Source organism: Sceloporus occidentalis, unplaced genomic scaffold, assembly GCF_023333645.1.
Source record: "Sceloporus occidentalis isolate IW3139 unplaced genomic scaffold, rSceOcc1.0.p SCAF_1, whole genome shotgun sequence".
NCBI lineage: Eukaryota > Metazoa > Chordata > Lepidosauria > Squamata > Phrynosomatidae > Sceloporus > Sceloporus occidentalis.
In genome coordinates this window covers 7,421,904-7,449,898 of record NW_028316981.1, presented here as the reverse complement: position 1 = coordinate 7,449,898, position 27,995 = coordinate 7,421,904, and the positions used below count along the sequence as shown (strand labels likewise).

General features: G+C 46.1%; 2 protein-coding genes across 4 annotated transcripts in view; both read left to right on the top strand.

Moving 5' to 3' along the window:
- Positions 1-5,582: 5,582 nt before the first annotated feature.
- On the top strand, positions 5,583-16,259 carry LOC149320564 (uncharacterized). The gene is made up of 5 exons (XM_089503940.1): positions 5,583-6,834; positions 7,570-7,690; positions 12,097-12,182; positions 12,392-12,512; positions 13,821-16,259. Exons 1-5 carry the CDS (start codon positions 6,505-6,507, stop codon positions 15,302-15,304), a joined length of 2,142 nt encoding a protein of 713 aa, XP_089360066.1. The 5' UTR covers positions 5,583-6,504; the 3' UTR covers positions 15,305-16,259.
- A 9,924-nt stretch (positions 16,260-26,183) lies between these two features.
- LOC149320563 (uncharacterized) overlaps positions 26,184-27,995 on the top strand; it is a 41,191-nt gene continuing 39,379 nt past the window's right edge. For all 3 annotated transcript variants that reach the window (XR_016279388.1, XM_089504607.1, XM_089504598.1), the window contains exons 1-2: positions 26,184-26,598; positions 27,413-27,533. Coding sequence is in view for 2 of the 3 variants with exons in the window: in XM_089504607.1 (XP_089360733.1) it covers positions 26,275-26,598; positions 27,413-27,533 (445 nt within the window). In the remaining variant the exon portion in view is untranslated. The remainder of the gene's footprint in view (positions 26,599-27,412; positions 27,534-27,995) is intronic.

Below are 27,995 nucleotides of genomic sequence, written 5' to 3'. Positions count from 1 at the left end.
TTGTTTTCTTTTTTAAAACCCAAACTTCTAGATCTATATTTTTTTTGCAGACATGATGGAAGAATATGATAAGGCAGGTTTCTTTGCTCTTCTGTTCCCTCTCTGTTCATAGATGTTTGGTGAGGGATTTTGGGGGCAGCTGCTGTTGACCTGGCCTCTTGTAAGCAGGCACACATGGATGCAATATCAGTTAGAGTCTAACCAGCTCAAGCTTTGTTTCTTGTATTGCTTAGTTTAGACAGGCTGCTGTAACCCAATCCTGATGGTCAGTCTTTCTCCAGTCTTTCTCCAGCCCTCTTAGTGCTGATGCTGCTAAAAATGTTGAGTCAGGCAGAGGATGACAAGGTGGGGAAAGGAGGTGGGAAGTGTAAAAGCATTTGTAAAAAAAGATTTCCCACCAGAGACTTTGTTAACTGAAGGATGTGTCGACTTACTTTGTTTTATCTTTGCTTGGAGACAAGGGAAGGAAAGGAGAAGGAGGTTGGAGTTTTGTGGGGGCCTCAGTCTTTGGTCCTCCAGATGAGTTGGCTCCCAGAATCACTAACTATTAGCCAAGCTGGCCAAGGCTTGAGAGTTGTAATCCAAAACATATGGAAGGCCACACTTTGAGCATCACTGCCATAGAAGCCCCAAAGATTCCTCAACCTATAGAAGGTTGAACCTATGGATGTCATGACAGTTGGCCCTTCATTTCCATGGGTTCTACATTCATGGATTCAACTATTGGTGGCTTAAAATATACTCCAAAAATAATGACCAAAAGCACACCTTGATTTTGCCATTTTATAATACAAGGGACATCATTTTATTTCTTGTTATCGTGTGCCTTGAAGTCATTTCCAACTTATATCGACAGACACTAAGGTGGAGCTATCATGTAGTTTTCATGGCCAGCTTCTTCAGAGGGGGTTCGCCAGGGCCATCCTCTGAGGATGAGAGAGTGTGACTTGTCCAAGGTCACCATTTTATATAGTGGGATTTGATCACCAACAGATTTTGCTAGCCACAGGGGAGCTGGAAACCAAATCCCAGTGGATACCAAGGGCCCATTGTATTTCCATCTTTTTTGGAAACACCAAACCAAATCTTGCCTGATTTTGGGAAGTTCAAAAGCAGTTTTTGGGCAGATGATAAGACCAGTTTTATGAGGTCAGGAAGAGAGTTCTGGAATGCAGCCCTCTTGCTCTTCATTTGGACCCACAGAGTCAGAAAGACATGGGAACCTCATTAAGGAGGATTGGGCATACTACATCTGAAGCTTTATTATCATGCATGTTGTCTTGATTAGATCAAGCAACGGATTAAAATTTGAAGAGGATAAATTGTTACTGTTGGAAGGCTTTGATCTCCCTTTCATTTGGCATGCATATTTGATTTACGGCAAATCTCAAGTCACTAAAGAATTTAACAATTATATTCGGAAATCCCTTTTAATAAATTGACAAAGATATAAATGGAAACTCATACCGAAGATCCAGTGATGGACATCAGTTAATGAAGCGTTTTATAGGAAAGAAAAAATTAAACTAGACAATAGGGTAGCTTATAAAGATTTATTAATTCTGAATAAAGGAAAACACAGACTAAAAATGATGGAATAACTATTACAAGATGGTTTAAAATGTAATTGGTTCTTGTACAGACAAATCAACGAAAGGTTTAAAATAGATGAAAAATTACATCAAATTGTAATTGGTTGGCGGCTGAACAGAAAAGGTGCTCAGCAAAGACTCCTTTTCATCCTGGAGAGAAGTGACCAGTGGGGTCCAGATAAGGTTGCCATAACCCGGCTGCAACTGGGATTTTCCCGGTTTTGGCGGCACCGTCCCCCTCCCGTCCCGGGTGCTGCCAGAAACCGGGACAACCCCGGTTGCAGCTGGGTTGCCGTGGCCCACGGGGCCTCACTGCCCTCCTCCTCCTCCACTGCACATGGCTGGAGGGCAGTGAGGCCTGGGGTGGAGGAGGCGAAGGTAGAGGTGGCGCCTCCCCTGCCTCCCCGCACAGGTGCGCCACCCACCTCCTCCGCCCCCTCTGCCCCGGCCGCGCAGCCACGTGGAGGAGGCGGAGACGGCGCCTCCTGGGTGTGGGCGCGCCACCCTCCCCGTCTCGCCACACGGCCGCGCCACCTTCCCCCACCTCCCCGCGTCACCCACCTCCTCCTCCTCCCCCTCTGTCCCAGGCTGCACGGCCACGTGGAGGAGGCGAAGGTGGAGGCGGTGCACCTCCTGCACGCGACCGCGCCACCCTCCCCGACTCCTCCACCCCAGGCCGCGCAGTGAATGGAGGAGGGGGAGGAGGAGGAGGAGGAAAAGGAGGAGGGGGGAGTAGAAGAAGGAGGAGGTGGAGGAGAAGAAGGAGGAGGGGTAGAAGGAGGAGGAGGTGAGTGAGTGAGTGGCCAGAGGCCTCAAGGTGTTTTTATTTTTTGGGGGGTGTTTTTAATGCTAACAAGTCTCCCTTGTTTTGACAATGACAGTGTGGTGGTGATGAGGATGATATGAGTCAGCTTGAGAGGCATGCAGGCACTGTTTCTGAAGCCGAGAGTGTCACCTTCCAAAGTGTGTTTTGGGTGCTTTTAATGCTAACAAGCCTCCCTTGTTTTGACAGTGATAGTGTGATGATGATGATATGAGTCAGCTTCAGAGGCATGCACGCACTGTTTCTGAAGCCGAGAGAGTGTGACTTTCCAAAGTGCTTTTTCTGTGTGTTTTTGGTTCTTTAATGGTGATATTGTTATCGGCAAGCGTCTGAGGCATGGTCAATGTAAATTGCTGTGATTTTTACAAACTCATGCGCAGTGAAGAAAAAACAAAGTCCCTCAACCAAGTACACACTTCTGAGAAGTACACTTCGTGCAAGAACTGTGAAACCACCTTGACATGTTCAACATGCATAACCATGTTAAACCATGCTAAGTGTTAAACCCAAGGGGTTTGGTTATGGAATAAGCCTCTGAAATATGCAAGAGGCCATATTCATTAAAGCCATGTTCAATGCCCAAATGTGCTAGTGTGTGTGTTTTGGAATGGAGGTTGGGGGTGTTTGGCCAGAAAGGGAAGTACATTTCTGCCATCTGCCTATAAATAATGTCCAAATGACCTCCATTTTGATCATGCCTAAGAAACACGCATTTATATTAACATTTTTAAAATCACCAAAAATTTTCGTGTGTCCTCCATTTTTATAAAAATGTGCCCTAAATTTGAAAATGATGTCCTACATTTGTCCCACATTTGTCCCGGTTTGGAGGTCCTGACTTATGGCAACCCTAACTGCACCTGGCCCTGCATCACCTCGGTGGCAATGTGAGTAGTCTGCGAAAGGGAAGGCTGAGCATGTCTGACCTGGCTTTGCCACAGTGGCAACAGTCTCCTCATGAGGAGGAGGCTGCAGTGTAGGAAAAGGGAGTGAGCCCACTGTTAGTATCCCCCATGGCCTCTTTGGCCTCGAATTGAACTGGCCAGTCCTTGGATGGAGGGCTGCTGGTCTGCTGCGTCTGAAACAGCCCATAAACAGGGACCAGGCTTTCAAGGTGTCCTCCTCCGCAGAGTTGTTGCGAGGGAAAGACACCCCACCTTTGGCCCAAAGCCTTGCAGCAAAGAGGGCAGATCTACCCTGAGCAACAAACACATTAATGGCTGCAAAGGTAAACCTCTTGCCCTTCTGGGCCCAGAGGACTCTCCCTTTCTGCCTGATTCCTGGCTGCTGGGTCCTTCTCCTCCGGTTCTCCCTCCTCTTCCCTTTCTTCCTCCCACTCCTCCTCTCCTTCCCTTCCACTCCTTCCTTTTAGTCCAGAAGAGGGTGACTAAAATGGTGAAAGGTCTGGAAGCCATCCCCTATGAGGAACGACTTAGGGAGCTGGGGATGTTTAGCCTGGAGAAGAGAAGGCTAAGAGGTGATATGATAGCCCTGTTTAAATATTTGAAGGGATGTCATATTGAGGAGGGAGCAAGCTTGTTTTCTGCTGCTCCAGAGAACAGGACCCGGAACAATGGATGCAAGCTACAGGAAAAGAGATTCCAGCTCAACATTAGGAGGAACTTCCTGACAGTCAGGGCTGTTCGACAGTGGAACAAACTCCTTCCTTGGAGTGTAGTGGCGTCTCCTTCCTTGGAGGTCTTTAAACAGAGACTAGGTGGCCATCAGTCGGAGATGCTTTGATCTGGATTTCCTGCATGGCAGAATGGGGTTGGACTGGATGGCCCTTGCGGTCTCTTCCAACTCTATGACTCTATGATTCTATCTCTTCCTCCTTCCCTTCCTTTCATTTCCTCTTTCTTTTCCTCTTCTTCCTCCCCACTTCCAAACCCTAGAAGAGAGGCCTTCCTCCTCCTCCTCCCTCTTTGGCCCAAAGGCCCTCCATGACAGAAGCCCCGCCCCCGGCTCCTCCTCCCTCAGAGAGCCGTCACTCTCTGCCTAGGCCACGCCCATTCCGGCGATAGAGGCGGAGCTTCCTAGAGCGGCGCTGGAGGAACAGAACCAGAGAGAAGGAGGAGGAGGAAGAAGAGGAGAAGATGGCGGCCTCTTCCTTTCCCGAGGCCTAGGGCTCCTGGGAAGGAGGTTGGGCCTCTCTCTTCCTCCTTTGGAGACAGAGGGACCTCCCTTGGCTTCTTTATTGTGCCCCCAGAGCTCTCTGGCAGAGGAGAAGGGGAAAGGGCATTTCCCAGAATTCCACAGCAAGGGGGCAGGGTTATTCTTCCTCCAATGAAGAAGGGCTCCCAGAGAGAGAGAGAGAGAGAGAGGGAGCCTAGGAAAGGGGCCAGAGAGGGAGGAGGGCTCTGGTTCCTCCTCCTCCTCCTCCTCCTCTATTGGGCCCTTTGCGTCCAGGGTCCAGGCAAGGAAGGCCCTCCTCCCTCTCTCCCTCCCTCCAGGGGCCTTGGGAGGACTCCCTCGGGGCCTCCTTTGGAGGAGGAGAAGAAGGGGAGACCCAGGCCAAGGAAGGTGGGAGCCTCTCGCTCTCTCAGCCTCAGGGCAAGGCCAGGAAGGCCCTCCTCCTCCTCTATTGGGCCCTTTGCGTCCAGGGTCCAGGCAAGGAAGGCCCTCCTCCCTCTCTCCCTCCCTCCAGGGGCCTTGGGAGGACTCCCTCGGGGCCTCCTTTGGAGGAGGAGAAGAAGGGGAGACCCAGGCCAAGGAGGGTGGGAGCCTCTCGCTCTCTCAGCCTCAGGGCAAGGCCAGGAAGGCCCTCCTCCTCCTCTATTGGGCCCTTTGCGTCCAGGGTCCAGGCAAGGAAGGCCCTCCTCCCTCTCTCCCTCCCTCCAGGGGCCTTGGGAGGACTCCCTCGGGGCCTCCTTTGGAGGAGGAGGAGAAGGGGAGACCCAGGCCAAGGAGGGTGGGAGCCTCTCGCTCTCTCAGCCTCAGGGCAAGGCCAGGAAGGCCCTCCTCCTCCTGCTCTCCCTCCAGGGGCCTTGGGAGGACTCCCTCGGGGCCTCCTTTGGAGGAGGAGAAGAAGGGGAGACCCAGGCCAAGGAGGGTGGGAGCCTCTTGCTCTCTCTCAGCCTCAGGGCAAGGCCAGGAAGGCCCTCCTCCTCCTGCTCTCCCTCCAGGGGCCTTGGGAGGACTCCCTCGGGGCCTCCTTTGGAGGAGGAGGAGAAGGAGGGGAGACCCAGGCCAAGGAGGGTGGGAGCCTCTCGCTCTCTCAGCCTCAGGGCAAGGCCAGGAAGGCCCTCCTCCTCCTCCTCCTCTGAAGGGAGCCTGCCAGGGGAACCCTGGGAGAGCTTCTCCTTTTGGGCCTCAGGGCCGCCATCAGCCCCAAAGGACTCCAAGCAGCAAAGGGCACAGCAGAAGGTCAAGGGATCTTGGACTGGCAACTTTCGGGCCAACCGAGGCCCCAAACACACAACAGAAGTAATCCCCTTTGAGACTGCTTTGACTGCCCTGGCTCAGTGCTAGGGAATCCTGGGAACCGTAGTTTTGGGAGACACTTAGCCTTCTTTGTCAGAGAGCAATGGTACCACAATAAACTACAACTCCCAGAGTTCCCTAGCGCTGAGCCAGGACAGTGAAAGCAGTCTCAATCTGGATGATTTCTGCAGAACGTTTTGGACCCGAAAGAGAGAAGTTGGCCGCATGAGCTTTTGTAGGCTCCAGTCTACTTCCTCAGATGCTTTTAGGGGAGGAAGACCTAAGTCTAGGAAAACATTTGCTGCCAACGTCTTTTACTCTTTACAGGCTGATTTTACAGACTAAAACATGGCTCAAAGAGCTGTTCTCTTCTGTCCAGAAAAATGAGCCACGCCCATCTTAGATTTGATTTTAAAGCAGATCATTACCTTAAAGGAGTGCCCATAATGCATACTTGACAGAACACTGATATTTGGCAGCAATCTGGCCAGTCTTTTGTCTGAGGGAAAACTGGCAACAGAGAAAATAAATTATTGAGCCTCAGTCAGGGGCTGCCTAAGAACACTCCAAGTGTGGAAAAGGAAGACTCAGGTGGCCTCACATTAAGAAAAGGTCTCTGTTCTGTTCAGGTGCAGAAAAAGAAGAGAGTTCAGGGACAGAGGAGCCATGGAGGAGGAGGATCAGGAGGAGAAGCCGCTCTGTCCAGAGGGTCATTGCCAGTCCTTCAGGCAGTTTCGCTATGAGGAGGCTGAGGGGCCCCGAGGGATTTGCAGCCGACTCTCCAGTCTTTGCCATCAGTGGCTGAAGCCAGAAAGGCACACCAAGAGTCAGATGCTGGACCTGGTGCTCCTGGAGCAGTTCCTGGCCGTCCTTCCCCCAGAGATGGCCAGCTGGGTCAAGGAATGTGGGGCAGAGACCAGTTCCCAGGCGGTGGCCCTGGCCGAAGGCTTCCTCCTGAGCCAGGCAGAGGAGCAGAGGCAGCAGCAAAAGCAGCAGGTGAGAGCCTTTCCCATTAGTAAGTACAATTAAGAAAGAGTCAGCAGTAGAAGGCAGCAGTATGATAGCTGTGTGTAAATACAGTGGGCCCTTGGTATCCGCTGGGGTTTGGTCCCAGAGCCCCCTGTGGATAACAAGATCCGTGGAGGCTGAAGTCCCATTAAATATAATGGTATAGCAAAATGGTGCCCCTTATATAAAATGGCAAAATCAAGGTTTGCTACTTAGAATTTAGACTTTTAAAAAATATTTTCAAGCCGTGGATGCTTAAATCCGTGGATAAGGAGGACCAACTGTATTTGAAAGGATGTCGTACTGAGAATGCAGCATTTGGTTTCTGCAGCTCTAGAGAATAGGACACAAAGCAATCTACAGGAAAAGGGATTCTACCTCAACTGTAGGAAACATTTTCCTGACAGCAAGAGCTGTTAGACAGTGGAAGACACTAAGGAGTCTCCTCCGTTGGAGGTTTTTAAATAGGGTCTGGATGGCCATCTGTCAGGCATGCTTTGATTGTGTCTTCCTGCATGGCAGAGGGTTGGACCGGATGACCCTTGAAGTCTCTTCCAATGCAATACTTTTATAATGGTACTTTTAAAATGTTGTAAAATTCCTTGTAATTCACTGACCAATGCTTCCTGGAAATTATCACTAGAAGGAAAATAGCCCTCCCTTCCAGCCCTCTTTCTTTTCTCACATTTCCTTTTAAAATTCTTAATGCTGTTTTTGTCCCAGCACCAGTTGGGGGAAAAGGCCACTGAAATCCTGGAGGCAGAGAAGGTGTCCTTAGACTCCAGAAAGAGAGTGCAGTCCATGCAGAGCCTGCAGAATTGCTCAGCAGATGCCATCTCATTGGGTAAGGATGACGGAGCGTATTCTTCACTTTGGTCTCCTCTCCTCCATATACCTATATCGGAAGGTGATAGAGTCTCCTTCCTTGGAGGTCTTTAAACAGAGGCTGGATGGCCATCTGTCAGGGATGCTTTGATTTGGATTGCCTGCATGGCAGGAGGTTGGACTGGATGGCCCTAGGATGGCCTCTCTTCCAACTCTACGATTCTATGATTCTATAGCAGACAGGCTGCAACCATCTTCTCCTGAGCTGGCATATAATGGAGATGCTTATCTTCTGCAAGTGTCTTGCTTCAAGATTTGAGACATTTATTCTTTTTAAAGCCAGCACTGTGGAAGAGCCATTTTATTAGTGTGTTATACCGCAATGGGTGTATATCTGTTTAAAAGACAAATACGAAAGATTGGAGGAAGGGCTGAATCTGGATTTGATATCCTCGCTCTTTGTAGTTCCGACTACCTTTCTGTTTGGCGAAGAGCCTGGAAGATGGAATAGATCAGGGGTAGGCAACCTTTTTGAGTCGGGGGCCAGGTTGCTGTCCCTCAGACAACTGGGGGGCCGAAGCCGGGGGTGGAGCTTCCACCCTCCAGGGGTGGAGCCACATGCCGGGGGTGGAGCTTCCACCTTCTGGGGGCGGAGCCACATGCCAGGGTGGAGCTTCCACACTCCAGGGGCGGAGCCACACACTGGGGGTGGAGCTTCCACCGAAGCATCATCATCATCATCACCACCACCACTATCATTGTTACAGCAGACCTTTGTTACAGCACTTTGGAAAGTCACACTGTCTCACCTTCATAAATAATAAAAATAATGAAATAAAATAAAAAGCAATAATAAAAATAATGAAATAAAAAAACAAAAATAAGTGTTATATATTTTTTAAAAAAATGGAAAAAACCCAAGGCAGACCTGAAATGATTCACCTTTCCACCTCCTCCCCCTCTTTCTCATTGAGAGGGCATTTTGCAGAAAGAACACCCAGGGCAAGTAGTAATAATAATAATACAACTAATAAAGTTACAAGCAAGGAAATTACTAAAATGCAATTGGAAATAAACTGCAGCAAGCATGCACACAGTTTCAACTCAGAAAAGCCACAAGGTGCTCAGAGGGGATTTTGCAGAAAGAACACCCAGGGCAAGTAGTAGTAGTAATAATAATAATAATAATAATACAACTAATAAAGTTACAAGCAAGGAAATTACTAAAATGCAATTGAAAATAAACTGCAGCAAGCATGCACACAGTTTCAACTCAGAAAAGCCACAAGGTGCTCAGAGGGGATTTTGCAGAAAGAACACCCAGGGCAAGTAGTAGTAGTAGTAGTAGTAGTAATAATAATAATAATAATACAACTAATAAAGTTACAAGCAAGGAAATTACTAAAATGCAATTGAAAATAAACTGCAGCAAGCATGCACACAGTTTCAACTCAGAAAAACCACAAGGTGCTCAGAGGGGATTTTGCAGAAAGAACACCCAGGGCAAGTAGTAGTAGTAGTAATAATAATAATAATAATAATAATAATACAACTAATAAAGTTACAAGCAAGGAAATTACTAAAATGCAATTGAAAATAAACTGCAGCAAGCATGCACACAGTTTCAACTCAGAAAAGCCACAAGGTGCTCAGAGGGGATTTTGCAGAAAGAACACCCAGGGCAAGTAGTAGTAGTAGTAATAATAATAATAATAATAATAATACAACTAATAAAGTTACAAGCAAGGAAATTACTAAAATGCAATTGAAAATAAACTGCAGCAAGCATGCACACAGTTTCAACTCAGAAAAGCCACAAGGTGCTCAGAGGGGATTTTGCAGAAAGAACACCCAGGGCAAGTAGTAGTAGTAGTAATAATAATAATAATAATAATACAACTAATAAAGTTACAAGCAAGGAAATTACTAAAATGCAATTGAAAATAAACTGCAGCAAGCATGCACACAGTTTCAACTCAGAAAAGCCACAAGGTGCTCAGAGGGGATTTTGCAGAAAGAACACCCAGGGCAAGTAGTAGTAGTAGTAGTAATAATAATAATAATAATAATAATACAACTAATAAAGTTACAAGCAAGGAAATTACTAAAATGCAATTGAAAATAAACTGCAGCAAGCATGCACACAGTTTCAACTCAGAAAAGCCACAAGGTGCTCAGAGGGGATTTTGCAGAAAGAACACCCAGGGCAAGTAGTAGTAGTAGTAGTAATAATAATAATAATAATAATAATACAACTAATAAAGTTACAAGCAAGGAAATTACTAAAATGCAATTGAAAATAAACTGCAGCAAGCATGCACACAGTTTCAACTCAGAAAAGCCACAAGGTGCTCAGAGGGGATTTTGCAGAAAGAACACCCAGGGCAAGTAGTAGTAGTAGTAGTAGTAATAATAATAATAATAATACAACTAATAAAGTTACAAGCAAGGAAATTACTAAAATGCAATTGAAAATAAACTGCAGCAAGCATGCACACAGTTTCAACTCAGAAAAACCACAAGGTGCTCAGAGGGGATTTTGCAGAAAGAACACCCAGGGCAAGTAGTAGTAGTAGTAATAATAATAATAATAATAATAATAATACAACTAATAAAGTTACAAGCAAGGAAATTACTAAAATGCAATTGAAAATAAACTGCAGCAAGCATGCACACAGTTTCAACTCAGAAAAGCCACAAGGTGCTCAGAGGGGATTTTGCAGAAAGAACACCCAGCTAACCCCCTCCCCCAATGAACCAACCTCTGGCTTTGCTGTGGCTGCAGCTGCTGCTCTGGCTCCCTGGCTCCCTCACTCTATACTCCTTCCTTCTTCCTCCTCCTCCTTTCCCTGCTCTTAGGGAGGCGGAGGGCGAGGTGGAGCCTGCTGCAGGCCTGCTGCAGCCCCTGGAGCCCTGTTGGAGTGCTCCAGGGGCTGCACCAGGCCTCCTACATGGGCGCCGCCATTTTGTTTTTCAAAATGGCGGCCGAAATCTCGCGTGACCTTTGCCATCCTGAGGTCACACGAGACTTCGGCCGCCATTTTGAAAAACAAAATGGCGGCCGGAGCGGCGAGAAAACGGGGAAAATCGGCGGCAATCGGCGGCAGGATTGCTCAGGGGCCGGTAAGAAGGCCTTGGCGGGCCGCATCCGGCCCGCGGGCCGCAGGTTGCCGACCCCTGGAATAGATCATCCACTGTCAGAGCTGGAACAGACTGCTCCTGACCTTCCCATTCAGGCACACAAAAAGTGTCAGTGAGTCCTTAGTGATGCTGTGACCACGTGAGATCAGGTCCATCTGAAACCTGCTTCAATTGCCAGCCTTCCTTGATATATCTAAAATATGGGAGGAGTCATGACTGAAGCATTGATGGCATACATCCATCCTTTCCCTTTTGGGATATAAGATAGGGAGCTATTCTCTGGCTCTTGTTGTTGTGAGCTTTCAAGTTGTTTCTGACTTACAGCAGCCCTAAGATAACCGTATTACAGTGCTTTATTGGTAAGATTTGTTCAGTGGGGGGGTCTCTTTGTCTTCTTCTCAGGCTAATAGAGTGTGACTTGCCCAAGGTTACCCAGTGGGTTTCCATTGCTAAGCAGGACTTCAAACTCTTATCATTGTTCAGTGCTCAAAACAGCTATACCACACTTTTTCTCTCTTGCCCTTGTTCTTAGTCCCAAACCCTATAGTCACAGCAGCTGCCAAGCGCTAGGATGGGCTGCGACTGCTCTCTCTTAGATTCTGAAAAGGGAGGGAGAAGAGAGGCAATTCAGATCATGAAAATCAGTCAGCCCTGCATATCCACAGATATTTTTATCCATGGATTCCAGCATGCGCTAGCTAAATTCTCCCAGAAGGAACAAGTGTATAGTTTGGGAGAATCCCTAGAGTCATCTCTGTCAGCAGAGACCCCAGAGGATTCTGTGGCTCAGAGTACTTTGCCTGCTTTCTCTGTTTCTCTGCAGGATGATTTATACATATTTTCATTTCAATCAGGTATAAATAAATAAAGACAAATATTTGTCTTAGGTCTTCTGTACTTTGTGCTTGCCTCTACCAATCTCATGAGATCTAGCGTATTAGTTTAAATGTTGGACTGTGTCCCTGGAGACCAAGGTTCGAATCCCTGCTGAGACATGAAAGCCAATGGGCAACCTTGGGCAAATCACAATCTCTCAGCCTCAGAGGATGGCAATGGCAAGGCCACTCTGAAAACAATTGCCAAGAAAAACTTGTGGTAGATTACCTTTGCGGTCTCTATAAGTCAACTTGAAGATACACAGCAACAAACCAGCTTTGTGATTATTCAGCAAAGACCTCCAAATGCTTGCTTTTGGAATTGGGACAATAAGTCAATAATTGAGGGAATGGTACAGAATGTTTACTTTTGTCTGGTACAGAAGGCTCATTTTTGTCTTCCTCCAAGGAGATAGAAGACTGCCAGGTCCAAGATGTACTGCCTCAGCTCTTCATTCTGACACTCTGCAAATAGCTTCTGAGAGCCTAGATCAGGTAAGGGGCCAGGATCTCTGGAGAGGTGGGGTGATCCTGGTCCTCCTCCATGGACCTGAAGCATTTTCTCTCTTCTCTTTTTGCTCCATCAGACTTTCCTGTCATGGCATTTTAACTGACATATAGTGGGAAAATCCCAAGCTGCCCAGTTTTCTGTTCTGACTGAGGATAGTAATTTTGAGTTCATGGTATCTTGTTTCTACTCCCAGGTAACATTTGAAGAGGTGGCCATTGGTTTCAGCAAGGAGGAGTGGTCCCTACTAGATCCAGACCAAAAGGCCCTGCTCAGGGAAGTCATGGAGAAGAACATGGAGCTTGTGGCCTCTCTGGGTAAGACTCCCTCTTTTTCCTGGCTGATCCAGTTACTCTTTAGGACCCTCGTAGCGTCTTCCTCCCTACTTGCTGTATTTCTGCCAGTTGAGTCATCTTCCATGTGGGTTAGTTAAGGATGTGCTCCTTAGGATAAACCAGTCGCCAGCTGTAGGACTGGGGCCCCAGTTCTCAGCTTTCAAAACATATTCCCACCCTCTCAAGTTGTCATTTCAACAGGCTTGGCAGCTTTCTGGTCCCTCTTCAAATGACGGTTTTGTAGGATAATCTAAGTTTTCTAAGGTTTCACCCTTTGGTAAGGAAGCAAAAATATTTAACTATCAAAAATATCAAAGTCAAGCCTGTTAGGGTCCAGCTTTAAATCTGAAGAGTAGCAAAAAGCATCTTTATCTTACCATCTTTCCATAGAAAGTTGAGAGAGGAGGAAGATGGAAAACATGTAACTAGTTCAAAAACTTTAGAGAGTGTGTCTGTTAGTCTCAAAAGGGGAGTGATTTTTTGGTTAGTTTCAATGAGAGAGAGAAAGAGAGGCATTTGCATGCAGGAAATCCCTATCTTTCTAAGGAGGGAGAAAGAGAATGCAAAAAACTTCCAACAGGTTTTCTCCAGTTCACAGTGAGTTATAACAAACTCATATATACTGCTAAGCACACACACCCCAAGGATATTTATTTTGTCCCCAGCAGCTTCAACTGTGGCTACATTCAGTTACTAGTAAATCTGGAACTGCTGGGATTGTTTACAGCAAGCGAGAAAGCAAAGATGGAGATCTTCTTTTCCTCTGTAAGGAAACTTGACTTTTCACCACCTTGCTTTCTTTGGGTAGCCAAGTCCAGCTCCTCCCATTGAATTATCTGAAGATGCAGAAGGGGAATATATCCCAGAGGGAGAGAAGATGTGAATGAGTGGAGGAATTGGTTATTCATGTCCAGCTTGGGATAGAGGTTAAACCTGAGTGAATGTATTGGAAGCAAGTGTTGGTGAGCAGTAAAGGAGAACAAGTGTGTCTCCATCTGTCCCATCGAGCCTAATCATTCAGCAGATGGTCCCGTTACAATAGCGTTAATCAATATTAACAAGATATTAAGGTTGTCAAATCAGTATAGCAACCAGCTTTTACCAAAACCTTTGGAGAGGTGTTGAGTGGAGCTGATGATATCTCAGGAGAGATGTTAGAGGCCCACATGCCTCAAATCCCCTGCTCCAACTGGGACATATTGACATCAGTAATGTATATTGACATCAATAATGTCCAGTCAGTGCCATTTTTCTTTTTGCCTGTGGCTAAATTATTTTTCTCATTGCCAGACGGTGATGGACAAGAGAAAGAGAATTTAAGAGAACAAAGGATGTCTTTGCAGGAAAGAGTCCAACGTCAACAAAAGAAAGAGAAGGGAAGCAAAATCGATACTAAGGAGAGGAGGATGAATATAGATACTGCTTTTCAGACTGGAGATTTCTGTGGAATGTCCATCCAAAAAATAAGACAGAAAGGAGAGGGACAGAGTAAGCATATTTCTCTTGAATGTTGGAGAAACCCCAGTTGTAAAGAAATCCTTAGTTTTCACAGAGGAATTTATGTAGAAGGTATTCACATAGAAAAAAGAAAATGTGAGTTGTTAGGATCTGGAAGGGGCTTAAGATGGACATCACATGAAAGGCCCCACACAGAAGTGAAACCATTTAGCTGCTCAAAGTCTGAAAAATGTTTAAGTAGGAAGATAAGCCTAGCAAGTCATAAAGTCACCCACACCAAAGAAAACCAATTTAAATGCATGGAATACAAAAAGATTTTCAGTGGAAAGACAAGTCTTATTTGTCATAGAAGAATTGATGCAGAAGAGAAGTCATTTAAATGCCTGGAATGTCTAAAGAGTTTCAGACACAAGAAATACCTCAATTGTCATCAAAAAATTCACACAGGAGAAAAGCCATTTAAATGCCTGGAATGTGGAAAGGAATTCAGTTGGAAGACAAATGTCACTTGTCATCAAAGAATTCGTACAGGAGAGAAGCCATTTAAATGCTTAGAATGTGGAAAGAAATTCAGTCAGAAGAGAGATCTCACTCGTCATCAAAGAATTCATACAGGAGAGAAGCCATTTAAATGCTTAGAATGTGGAAAGAAATTCAATCGGAAGACAAATCTCACTTGTCATCAAAGAATTCATACAGGAGAGAAGCCATTTAAATGCCTGGAATGTGGAAAGGAGTTCAGTCAGAAGAGAGATCTCACTTGTCATCAAAGAATTCATACAGGAGAGAAACCATTTAAATGCTTAGAATGTGAAAAGAAATTCAGTTGGAAGACAGCTCTCACTCGTCATCAAAGAATTCATAGAGGAGAGAAGCCATTTAAATGCCTAGAATGTGGAAAGAAATTCAGTCGGAAGACAAATCTCACTCTTCATCAAAGAATTCATGCAGGAGAGAAGGCATTTAAATGCCTAGAATGTGGAAAGAAATTCAGTCGGAAGACAAATCTCACTCTTCATCAAAGAATTCATACAGGAGAGAAACCATTTAAATGCTTAGAATGTGGAAAGAAATTCAGTTGGAAGACAGCTCTCACTCGTCATCAAAGAATTCATAGAGGAGAGAAGCCATTTAAATGCCTGGAATGTGGAAAGAAATTCAGTCGGAAGACAAATCTCACTCTTCATCAAAGAATTCATACAGGAGAGAAGCCATTTAAATGCATGGAATGTGGGGACAGTTTCAGTCTCAAGAAAGCTCTCACTCATCATCAAAAAATTCATGCGGGAGGAAAACCATGTAAATACTTGGAATGAGGAAATAGTTTCAGTCAGAAAACAGGTCTCTCCATCACATAACCCAGACAGGGAGGAAAGATGGCTTCATCTGCACTGCAGAATTAATGGAGTTCGACACCACTTCAACTGTTGCAGCTCATTGCTATAGAATTCTGGGAATTGGAGTTTGCTCTGATTCCAGAGCTCTCTGACAAAGAAAGCTAAATGTTCCACCAAACTTCAGTTCCCAGAATTCCTTAGCATTGACCATGGCAATCAAAGCAGGGTCAAACCAGTTTATTTCTGTGTTGCAGTTGCAGCCAATTTAAATGTTTTGAATCCTGAAAGAGATTCATTCAGAGGAAAGGTCTTAATTCTTATCAAGCAGCTCACATATCGGAGAAACCATTTAAATGTTTGTAGTGTGGAAAGACTTTCAACAGGAAGGCAATCCTCACTTGACATCACACAACTCACACAAAAGAAAAACCCTTTAAATGTTTAGAGAATGAAAAGAGATTTAGTCAGAAGACAAATCTCATTCATCATCAGGCAACTCACACGGGAGCGAAACTGTTTAAATGTGGAGTATGGACATCGAAAGATAAGCCTCACTAATCATCAAGTAACACACACAGGGGAGAAGCTGTTCAAATGCTCGGAGCATGGAAAGAGTTTCTGTTGGAAGATGTCCCTCACCCATCAGCAAGGAATTCATACAGGAGAATCCCTGTGAGCAACAGGCAAGACAGAGGTAACCTGTTTGTTAAAAGTCAGTAGTGAGCCTGCCTTTATGTTGGTGTGTTAAAGAACCCTTTTGTGAAATAAACCCCTCTGCTGTTATTTTCAAAATCCCTACCTAAGTATTGTTTATTTATGGTGTTTGGTTTATATACTGGAGATGCACTGAAACCTATGAGGAACATGCACACATTGGCCCATAAGTATAGTTATCTTCGAGCTCTAAGGCCAGAAACCCAAAGTGTGCTTTGAGGGAAAGGGGCAATGTAGGTGACAGGAGCCTGGGTTTAGTTTTGGTGTGGGTATGTTGGAAGGTGCACATGAACAGAGAACAATACAGTGCGCCTGAACCAACTGTGAGCTTGTCATCTGCAGTTTGAGATTCCACAGACTGCAAACCCTGGCTGTTTTAAAGGCCCATGCGCACACATGCACCAACACAAGCAAGAGCATGCACCTAATAAAAAGAATGGGACTTTAGCTCCGTTTGTTTTGTTTCGTTTTTGCTTTCCTGGGGGGGGGGGGGGGGGAAGAGGTCCGGAACGGATCCCCCATGGATAGCAAAGGCGCACCGTAATACATCCCTCTGGTGAAGAGAGTCTGTTATCCAGAGAGATTTGAATTCATTGTCTAGCCTTTTATAGACTTCCAGTTCTTATCTTGCTTCCTGGGAACTTCTCTTTAATACCAAAATAGCCCCACAATATGTTTTGTTCTGTAAATATAGCTGCTCAAGCACTAGCAATCTGGTCTTGTTTTGATGTCACACAGACACTCAGTATCTCACCTGATTTCTCAGCAACCGCTGGCCAACTCAAATCCACAGGGAAGCGTGCTGAGCCACTTGTCTTCTCACAAAACCCCTCAATTGGATGCTCTGTTTCTGGAATCAGGTACAGGATCACCCTCTGCAATTCTGAAAATCACTGTTACCACTTTTCATATCACTAAATTCGTGAATGTGTTTGTGAGTGTATATTGAGTTCCCTTTGCTGTAGGCAATATCTTTTTTTGCTCCTTTACAGATAATACATGAGGCATTTCAATATTCCTGTACTATTCTCTGCTGAATTTCCCCTATTCTGTCCTCTGCTCCATTTTCCTCAGGTTGAGCACCCTTTTCCTTTTCTGAGAAGACTGAGGCTGAATGAGACTACATGTGAAAGGGATCTAGGAGTCCAAGTAGACCACAAGTTGAACATGAGTGATCAGTGTGATGCGGCAGCTAAAAAGACCAATGCAATTTTAGGCTGCATCAATAAAAGTATAGTGTCTAGATCAAGAGAAGTAATAGTGCCACTTTATTCTGCTCTGGTCAGGCTCTACCTGGAATATTGTGTCCAGTTCTGGGCACCACAATTCAGAAAGGACTTTGAGATATTGGAGCATGTCCAAAGGAGAGCAACTAAAATGGTGAAGGGTCTGGAAACCATGTCCTATGTGGAACGACTCAGGGAGCTGGGGATGTTTAGCCTGGAGAAAAGAAGATTAAGAGGTGATATGATAGCCCTGTTTAAATATTTGAAGGAGTGTCACATTGATGAGGGAACAAGCTTGTTTTCTGCTGCACCAGAGAACAGAACCAGGAACAATGGATCCAAGCTGCAGGAAAAGAGATTCCACCTCAACATTAGGAGGAACTTCCTGACAGTAAGGGATGTTTGACAGGGGAACACACTCCTTCCTCGGAGTGTAGTGGAGTCTCCTCCTTTGGAGGTCTTTAAACAGAGGCTGGATGGCCATCTGTCGGGGATGCTTTGACAGAGTTTTCCTGCATGGCAGAATGGGGTTGAACTGGATGGCCCTTGCAGTCTCTTTCAACTCTACGATTCTATGATTCTATGAAGTATAGTATCAAGAGCAAGGGATGTCATAGTGCCACTCTATTCTGCTTTGGTCTGACCTCACCTGGAATAATCCTGTGTCCAGTTCTTTCAGAAACAGAAGAAGACGTGATGGTGGAGGTTTGATTCCTTTAAAAATGGTCAAGGATTTGACCATTCAAACGGTATTCAATGCTGAAAACCATTGAAAATGAGAGACACTTTTTCCATGGGTCAAAAATGAAAACCAGACTAGTGCTCCTACAGAAAGGGGAACGTCACTTGTAGTTATTTTGTGGAGCATTTGTTCCTTCCTTCATTTTCATGGGCATCCCTCCTGCCCCTTCTGTACCTGGGAGGCAAATGAGACCTTTGCGGAAGGAAGGAAGGAAAGAAAAGAAAGAAAGAAAGAATTGTATTGAGGCGGGGAACAACAACAGACCAAAAAATGCAGAATATATGTTAAGAACACAGTTCAAACATCCATCAAATTAAAAGTCCGAAGAAGACACAGATGTATTAAAACCATCTACCTTTAAAATTAACCATTTATCATAAAGGAGGAGGAAGATAAAATGGGGGAAAACCCTGGAGGGACCCCAATTTTATTTCTTGGGGGAAATGGAGGGGGTCTCCTTTGCTTTGAGGGGGGGGCTGTTATTGGGAAAGAAAGGAAGGAGGGGCTCAAAGGGAAGAATGTTTCCTGGCTGGCCAAAGGGGGGGGGTCTTTCTTAGGAGGGTTGGGGAAGAATGGCAAAAAAGGGGGGAGAAGGAGAGCGCTCTCGCTTCCCAGAAGGGAATTGGGGGGGAGGGGGCTTGAGATGTCTTGGGGGGACAGAGAAGAAGGAAGGAAGGGGCTGCTGGAGGGAGGAGGAAGAGGAGAAGATGACCCCAAACAACTCCTTCTGGGGTGATAAACATTTCCCAGACAAGTGTCTGGGGCAGGAGCTCCAAGCTGCATGGAAAGTCCTGGCCACTGAATAAAACCCACTCTCCCGCAGTGACTAGGAGCGGCAGGGTTTTTGATATCTAGAAGCCTGCTAAAGAGAGAGGTCTGAATTAAGACGCAATGGTCAGTTTTAAATCTGGCAACTGACCTTCAGGCCATTTTGGTCCAGATGAGACCTTGCTCAACCACAGTAAAGGACCAGTGTTTACTTCTTGTTTTTAAGAATGACCTCTTCTGGGCCTAAAATGGCCCAAGGGGGGCAAAATATGGGAGGGGGGAATGCCCCCATGTCCCTTATAGGGCATTAGGGGGATGAAACCTGAGCCCCAGGGGCCCACAAAAACACCACTGGAGACCATATCCTATATACAATGCAAAAAGGATGTTGACAAGGTGAAGCGTGTCCAAAGGAGGGTTACTAAAATGGTGAAAGGTCTGGAAACCATAAAGCCCTATGTGGAGAGACTTAGGGAGCCAGGTATGTTTAACCTGGAAAAGAGAAGTTTAAGAGGTGATATGATAGCCCTGTTTTTGAAAGGATGTCATAATGAGGATGGAGGAAGCTTGGAACAATGGATGAAAGCTCACATTAAACGAGATTGCACTTAAACATTAGGAGGAACGTGCTGACAGTAAGAGGTGTTTGATACTAGAGGACACTCCTTCAGAGTGTGGTGGAGTCGTCTTTGGAGGTCTTTAAACAGAGGCTGGATGGCCATCTGTCCAGGTGCTTTGACTGTGATTTCCTGCATGGCAGAATGGGGTTGAACTGGATGGCCCTTGCAGTCTCTTTCAACTCTACGATTCTATGATTCTATGAAGTATAGTATCAAGAGCAAGGGATGTCATAGTGCCACTCTATTCTGCTTTGGTCTGACCTCACCTGGAATAATCCTGTGTCCAGTTCTTTCAGAAACAGAAGAAGACGTGATGGTGGAGGTTTGATTCCTTTAAAAATGGTCAAGGATTTGACCATTCAAACGGTATTCAATGCTGAAAACCATTGAAAATGAGAGACACTTTTTCCATGGGTCAAAAATGAAAACCAGACTAGTGCTCCTACAGAAAGGGGAACGTCACTTGTAGTTATTTTGTGGAGCATTTGTTCCTTCCTTCATTTTCATGGGCATCCCTCCTGCCCCTTCTGTACCTGGGAGGCAAATGAGACCTTTGCGGAAGGAAGGAAGGAAAGAAAAGAAAGAAAGAAAGAATTGTATTGAGGCGGGGAACAACAACAGACCAAAAAATGCAGAATATATGTTAAGAACACAGTTCAAACATCCATCAAATTAAAAGTCCGAAGAAGACACAGATGTATTAAAACCATCTACCTTTAAAATTAACCATTTATCATAAAGGAGGAGGAAGATAAAATGGGGGAAAACCCTGGAGGGACCCCAGTTTTATCTCTTGGGGGAAATGGAGGGGGTCTCCTTTGCTTTGAGGGGGGGGCTGTTATTGGGAAAGAAAGGAAGGAGGGGCTCAAAAGGAAGAATGTTTCCTGGCTGGCCAAAGGGGGGGGGGGTCTTTCTTAGGAGGGTTGGGGAAGAATGGCAAAAAAGGGGGGAGAAGGAGAGCGCTCTCGCTTCCCAGAAGGGAATTGGGGGGGAGGGGGCTTGAGATGTCTTGGGGGGACAGAGAAGAAGGAAGGAAGGGGCTGCTGGAGGGAGGAGGAAGAGGAGAAGATGACCCCAAACAACTCCTTCTGGGGTGATAAACATTTCCCAGACAAGTGTCTGGGGCAGGAGCTCCAAGCTGCATGGAAAGTCCTGGCCACTGAATAAAACCCACTCTCCCGCAGTGACTAGGAGCGGCAGGGTTTTTGATATCTAGAAGCCTGCTAAAGAGAGAAGTCTGAATTAAGATGCAATGGTCAGTTTTAAATCTGGCAACTGACCTTCAGGCCATTTTGGTCCAGATGAGACCTTGCTCAACCACAGTAAAGGACCAGTGTTTACTTCTTGTTTTTAAGAATGACCTCTTCTGGGCCTAAAATGGCCCAAGGGGGGCAAAATATGGGAGGGGGGAATGCCCCCATGTCCCTTATAGGGCATTAGGGGGATGAAACCTGAGCCCCAGGGGCCCACAAAAACACCACTGGAGACCATATCCTATATACAATGCAAAAAGGATGTTGACAAGGTGAAGCGTGTCCAAAGGAGGGTTACTAAAATGGTGAAAGGTCTGGAAACCATAAAGCCCTATGTGGAGAGACTTAGGGAGCCAGGTATGTTTAACCTGGAAAAGAGAAGTTTAAGAGGTGATATGATAGCCCTGTTTTTGAAAGGATGTCATAATGAGGATGGAGGAAGCTTGGAACAATGGATGAAAGCTCACATTAAAAGAGATTGCACTTAAACATTAGGAGGAACGTGCTGACAGTAAGAGGTGTTTGATACTAGAGGACACTCCTTCAGAGTGTGGTGGAGTCGTCTTTGGAGGTCTTTAAACAGAGGCTGGATGGCCATCTGTCCAGGTGCTTTGACTGTGATTTCCTGCATGGCAGAATGGGGTTGAACTGGATGGCCCTTGCAGTCTCTTTCAACTCTACGATTCTATGATTCTATGAAGTATAGTATCAAGAGCAAGGGATGTCATAGTGCCACTCTATTCTGCTTTGGTCTGACCTCACCTGGAATAATCCTGTGTCCAGTTCTTTCAGAAACAGAAGAAGACGTGATGGTGGAGGTTTGATTCCTTTAAAAATGGTCAAGGATTTGACCATTCAAACGGTATTCAATGCTGAAAACCATTGAAAATGAGAGACACTTTTTCCATGGGTCAAAAATGAAAACCAGACTAGTGCTCCTACAGAAAGGGGAACGTCACTTGTAGTTATTTTGTGGAGCATTTGTTCCTTCCTTCATTTTCATGGGCATCCCTCCTGCCCCTTCTGTACCTGGGAGGCAAATGAGACCTTTGCGGAAGGAAGGAAGGAAAGAAAAGAAAGAAAGAAAGAATTGTATTGAGGCGGGGAACAACAACAGACCAAAAAATGCAGAATATATGTTAAGAACACAGTTCAAACATCCATCAAATTAAAAGTCCGAAGAAGACACAGATGTATTAAAACCATCTACCTTTAAAATTAACCATTTATCATAAAGGAGGAGGAAGATAAAATGGGGGAAAACCCTGGAGGGACCCCAGTTTTATCTCTTGGGGGAAATGGAGGGGGTCTCCTTTGCTTTGAGGGGGGGGCTGTTATTGGGAAAGAAAGGAAGGAGGGGCTCAAAAGGAAGAATGTTTCCTGGCTGGCCAAAGGGGGGGGGGGTCTTTCTTAGGAGGGTTGGGGAAGAATGGCAAAAAAGGGGGGAGAAGGAGAGCGCTCTCGCTTCCCAGAAGGGAATTGGGGGGGAGGGGGCTTGAGATTTCTTGAGGGGACAGAGAAGAAGGAAGGAAGGGGCTGCTGGAGGGAGGAGGAAGAGGAGAAGATGACCCCAAACAACTCCTTCTGGGGTGATAAAAATTTCCCAGACAAGTGTCTGGGGCAGGAGCTCCAAGCTACATGGAAAGTCCTGGCCACTGAATAAAACCCACTCTCCCGCAGTGACTAGGAGCGGCAGGGTTTTTGATATCTAGAAGCCTGCTAAAGAGAGAGGTCTGAATTAAGACGCAATGGTCAGTTTTAAATCTGGCAACTGACCTTCAGGCCATTTTGGTCCAGATGAGACCTTGCTCAACCACAGTAAAGGACCAGTGTTTACTTCTTGTTTTTAAGAATGACCTCTTCTGGGCCTAAAATGGCCCAAGGGGGGCAAAATATGGGAGGGGGGAATGCCCCCATGTCCCTTATAGGGCATTAGGGGGATGAAACCTGAGCCCCAGGGGCCCACAAAAACACCACTGGAGACCATATCCTATATACAATGCAAAAAGGATGTTGACAAGGTGAAGCGTGTCCAAAGGAGGGTTACTAAAATGGTGAAAGGTCTGGAAACCATAAAGCCCTATGTGGAGAGACTTAGGGAGCCAGGTATGTTTAACCTGGAAAAGAGAAGTTTAAGAGGTGATATGATAGCCCTGTTTTTGAAAGGATGTCATAATGAGGATGGAGGAAGCTTGGAACAATGGATGAAAGCTCACATTAAAAGAGATTGCACTTAAACATTAGGAGGAACGTGCTGACAGTAAGAGGTGTTTGATACTAGAGGACACTCCTTCAGAGTGTGGTGGAGTCGTCTTTGGAGGTCTTTAAACAGAGGCTGGATGGCCATCTGTCCAGGTGCTTTGACTGTGATTTCCTGCATGGCAGAATGGGGTTGAACTGGATGGCCCTTGCAGTCTCTTTCAACTCTACGATTCTATGATTCTATGAAGTATAGTATCAAGAGCAAGGGATGTCATAGTGCCACTCTATTCTGCTTTGGTCTGACCTCACCTGGAATAATCCTGTGTCCAGTTCTTTCAGAAACAGAAGAAGACGTGATGGTGGAGGTTTGATTCCTTTAAAAATGGTCAAGGATTTGACCATTCAAACGGTATTCAATGCTGAAAACCATTGAAAATGAGAGACACTTTTTCCATGGGTCAAAAATGAAAACCAGACTAGTGCTCCTACAGAAAGGGGAACGTCACTTGTAGTTATTTTGTGGAGCATTTGTTCCTTCCTTCATTTTCATGGGCATCCCTCCTGCCCCTTCTGTACCTGGGAGGCAAATGAGACCTTTGCGGAAGGAAGGAAGGAAAGAAAAGAAAGAAAGAAAGAATTGTATTGAGGCGGGGAACAACAACAGACCAAAAAATGCAGAATATATGTTAAGAACACAGTTCAAACATCCATCAAATTAAAAGTCCGAAGAAGACACAGATGTATTAAAACCATCTACCTTTAAAATTAACCATTTATCATAAAGGAGGAGGAAGATAAAATGGGGGAAAACCCTGGAGGGACCCCAATTTTATTTCTTGGGGGAAATGGAGGGGGTCTCCTTTGCTTTGAGGGGGGGGCTGTTATTGGGAAAGAAAGGAAGGAGGGGCTCAAAAGGAAGAATGTTTCCTGGCTGGCCAAAGGGGGGGGGGGTCTTTCTTAGGAGGGTTGGGGAAGAATGGCAAAAAAGGGGGGAGAAGGAGAGCGCTCTCGCTTCCCAGAAGGGAATTGGGGGGGAGGGGGCTTGAGATGTCTTGGGGGGACAGAGAAGAAGGAAGGAAGGGGCTGCTGGAGGGAGGAGGAAGAGGAGAAGATGACCCCAAACAACTCCTTCTGGGGTGATAAACATTTCCCAGACAAGTGTCTGGGGCAGGAGCTCCAAGCTGCATGGAAAGTCCTGGCCACTGAATAAAACCCACTCTCCCGCAGTGACTAGGAGCGGCAGGGTTTTTGATATCTAGAAGCCTGCTAAAGAGAGAGGTCTGAATTAAGACGCAATGGTCAGTTTTAAATCTGGCAACTGACCTTCAGGCCATTTTGGTCCAGATGAGACCTTGCTCAACCACAGTAAAGGACCAGTGTTTACTTCTTGTTTTTAAGAATGACCTCTTCTGGGCCTAAAATGGCCCAAGGGGGGCAAAATATGGGAGGGGGGAATGCCCCCATGTCCCTTATAGGGCATTAGGGGGATGAAACCTGAGCCCCAGGGGCCCACAAAAACACCACTGGAGACCATATCCTATATACAATGCAAAAAGGATGTTGACAAGGTGAAGGGGGGTCACTAAAATGGTGAAAGGTCTGGAAACCATAAAGCCCTATGTGGAGAGACTTAGGGAGCCGGGTATGTTTAACCAGGACAAAAGCCCCGCCCACTAAACACGCCAAGCCCCGCCCCAGCCCTTCCCTCAACGAGGCGCCACTCTCGGCCTAGGCCCCGCCCCTTCCTGCCATAGAGGCGGCGCTTCCTAGAGCGGGGCTGAGGACCAGAGCCACAGGGAGCAAGATGGCGCCCCCTTTCCTGGCTCAGTCAGGGCTAGGACTCCGGGGGAGGAGGAGGAGGTGGGCCCTCGTTCCTCCAGGGCTCCAGCCACAGCGCAGAAATGGCCCCCTCTGGCCACAGATTACCCTTCCTTGGCTCAGGATAGGCCTTAAACGCCCATTTCAACTGGATGGCTCAGTGCTGTGGAATTCTGGGAACCGTAGTTGGTTGTGGCCCCAGAGCTCTCTGAGGGAGAAGGCTTAGGCCGCATCCGCACTGCAGGAAAACTCCACTTGGGAACCACTTCAGCTGCCTCTCCACAGTGCTATGGCATTCTGGGAACTGTGGTTCGTTAGGGTAACAGAGAAGGCTGAACGTCCCGCTAACCTACATATCCCAGAATTCCATAGCACGGAGTGTGCTTTGAGTTACGTTTTAAACTCTTTTTATGCCTTTGCATATACTGTTATTATACTTCTTCTAACTAGAAGGTCTGGATCGCTTTTACATTCTGGTTGTGATGTTTTAATCTTGTTTTCTCCTGTGATCCGCCTTGGGTCCTCCTTTTAGTGGTGGGTCTCCCCCAGAGGACACTTCGTCCCCATTCAAGCTTCTCATCAGAGGGCTTTGGGGCCAAGGAGCAGCCAGAGGGACTCCTTCCTTCCCTCCTTAGCCCGCTTCTGGATGAAGGGGGGGAGAGGGGCCCCTTCCGTCCTTCCTCCATTTGGACCTTTGGGAGGAGAAGAGGAGGCCCAGAGAGGAGGGGAACCTCACTCTCTCTCAGCCTCAGAAGAAGGCAGTGGCAGACCTCCTGATGATAGCTTCCCCTTAAGGCCTCCATAAGGGGAAAAGGGCTGGAAGGCGCACGGCCAGAAAGGGAGGACGATGGAGTCATAGCAGTCTGTAGCCAGATCTTGTAGCACCTTTGGGACTCGCTGAAAGAAGAGTTGACAGCATGAGCTTTGCTAGACTTAAGTCCAAATGCATCTGAGGAAGTGGAAATCTCATGCTGCCAACTTCTTTCTTTCAGTTAGTCTCAAACATACTACAAGACCTCTTTGCTTAGGATTATACAGACTGTGGCTATGTCTTTCAGTCATAGCTTTTATCTTCTGGTCACGAAAATGAGCTGGTTTCCAACTTAGATTTGATTTTTAAGTATATCACTACCTTAAAAGAGTGTCCATAATGGATGCTTGACAGAATGTCTTGGTTTCTCCGTAGGGCTTGATACTTGTCAGCAATCTGGCCAGTCTTTTCCAGAAAGGAGAATCTGGCAGAACAGAAAATAGTGATCAACCTCATGCAGGAACTATCTAAGAACACAAGTCAAAGTATGGAAAGGGAAGATTTGAGGCCAAAATAAAGCTGCTTCAGGTCAGTTTGGAGGTATGCTGTTTAAATAACACACTTCTTAAGAGGCCAGAAGCTGCGCCAAAGCTTCACTCCTGTCCTTAGAATTGGCTTTGGCGTGGCTTCTGGCCTCAGGATACATGCATCATTTATACACAGCATACCTCCAAAGTGACCCAAAGAAGCTTTATTTTGGTCTGTCTGTACAGGCCCATGGTTGGCCTCACATTAAGAAAAGTCTCTCGTGCGTTTTAGGTGTGGAAAAGAGGAGAATTAAAGGAAAGAAGAACCATGGAAGAGAATGAGGATGAGAAGCTGCTCTGTTCAGAGGGACAGTCCCAGTCGTTCAGGCAGTTTCTCTATGAGGAGGCTGAGGGCCCCCGAAAGGCTTGCTACCAACTCCACAAACTTTGCCACCAGTGGTTGAAACCAGAGAGACACACAAAGAATCAAATCCTGGACCTGGTGATCCTGGAACAGTTCCTGGCCATCCTTCCCCCAGAGATGGCCAACTGGGTCAGGGAATGTGGGGCAGAGACCTGTTCCCAGGCAGTGGCCCTGGCCGAAGGTTTCCTATTGAGCCAGGCTGAGGAGAAGCAGCAGCAGGGGCAGCAGGTGAGAGTCTTTGACATTAGTACAAGTTAAAAATGAGTCAACACTGTGATACAGCAACTAAAAAGGCCAATGTGATTCTAGGCTGCATCAATAGAAGTACAGTGTCTAAGTCAAGGGCAGTAACATTAATACTCTATTCTGCTTTGTTCAGCCTCACCTAGAATAATGCTGTGTCCAGTTCCAGTTCAATTTAAAAAGGCTGTTGAGAAGCTGGAACACATGCAGAGGAGGGTGAACAAAATGGGAAAGGGTCTGGAAACGGCGTCGTATAAGGAGAGATTTAGGGATATAGGTATGTTTGTCTTGGAGAAGAGAAAGTTAAGATGTGAAAAGAGAGCCTTGTTTAAATATTTGAAGATATGTCATACAGATGATGGTGCAAGTTTGTTTCCTGCTTCGTCAGAGGACAAGACCCAGAGAAACGGATTCAATCTACAGGAAAAGAGATTCCACCTCAACATTAGGGAGAACCTTCTGAGAATAAGAGCAGATGGAGACAAGTTGGAACCCATTCCTTCAGTGTGTGGTGGAGTCTCCCTATTTGGACATTTTTAAACAGAAGCTGGATGGCCACTTGTTGGGAGTGGTTTGATCACCCAACGTTCCTTTCCTGCATGGCTGGGGTTTGGACTGGAAGGCCCTTGAGGTCTCTTCCAACGCTATGCTTTTATGATTGTATGTACTTTTAAAATGTTCTGATTCACTGACCAATGTTTTTTGGAAATTATCAATAGAAGGATGATCCTTCTCCCTTCCAGCACTCTTTCTTTTCTAATCCTTTCCTTTAAAATTCTTAATGCTGTTTTTGTCTCAGGACTTGTTGGGAGAAAAGGCCACTGAAATCCTGGAGGCAGAGAAGTTGTCCTTAGACTCCAGACAGAGAGCACAGTCCAGTCGGATCCTACAGAAGGGCTCAGGAAATGCCATCTCATTGGGTAAGGATGAAGGAGGGTATTCTTCACTTTGGTCTCTTCTTCTCAATAGTAGACAGACTGCAATTATCTTCCCCTGAGCCTCCATATAGTGGAGATGCTGATCTTTTGTAAGTGTCTTGCTTCAGGAATTCAGTCATTTATTTCTTTTTAAAGCCAGCACAGGGAGAGAGCCATTCTGTTAGTGTGTTATACGCAATGGGTGTATATCTTTTCAAAAGACAAGTACAAAGGGCTGGAAGAAGGGCTGAATCTAGAGTTGGTATTTTCGCTCTCTGCAGTTCTGGCTACCTTTCTGTCGCTTTCAGACTAACAGAGTGTGATTTGCCCAAAGTTACCCAGTGGGTTTCCATTGTGGGGGTTCAAACTCTGGTCATTATCCAGCGCTCAAACCACTATACCACTGTGAAGACACACCCAACTAAAGGTGGTGGCAGGTTTGGGTGTGCAACGCCGGTACCCTGG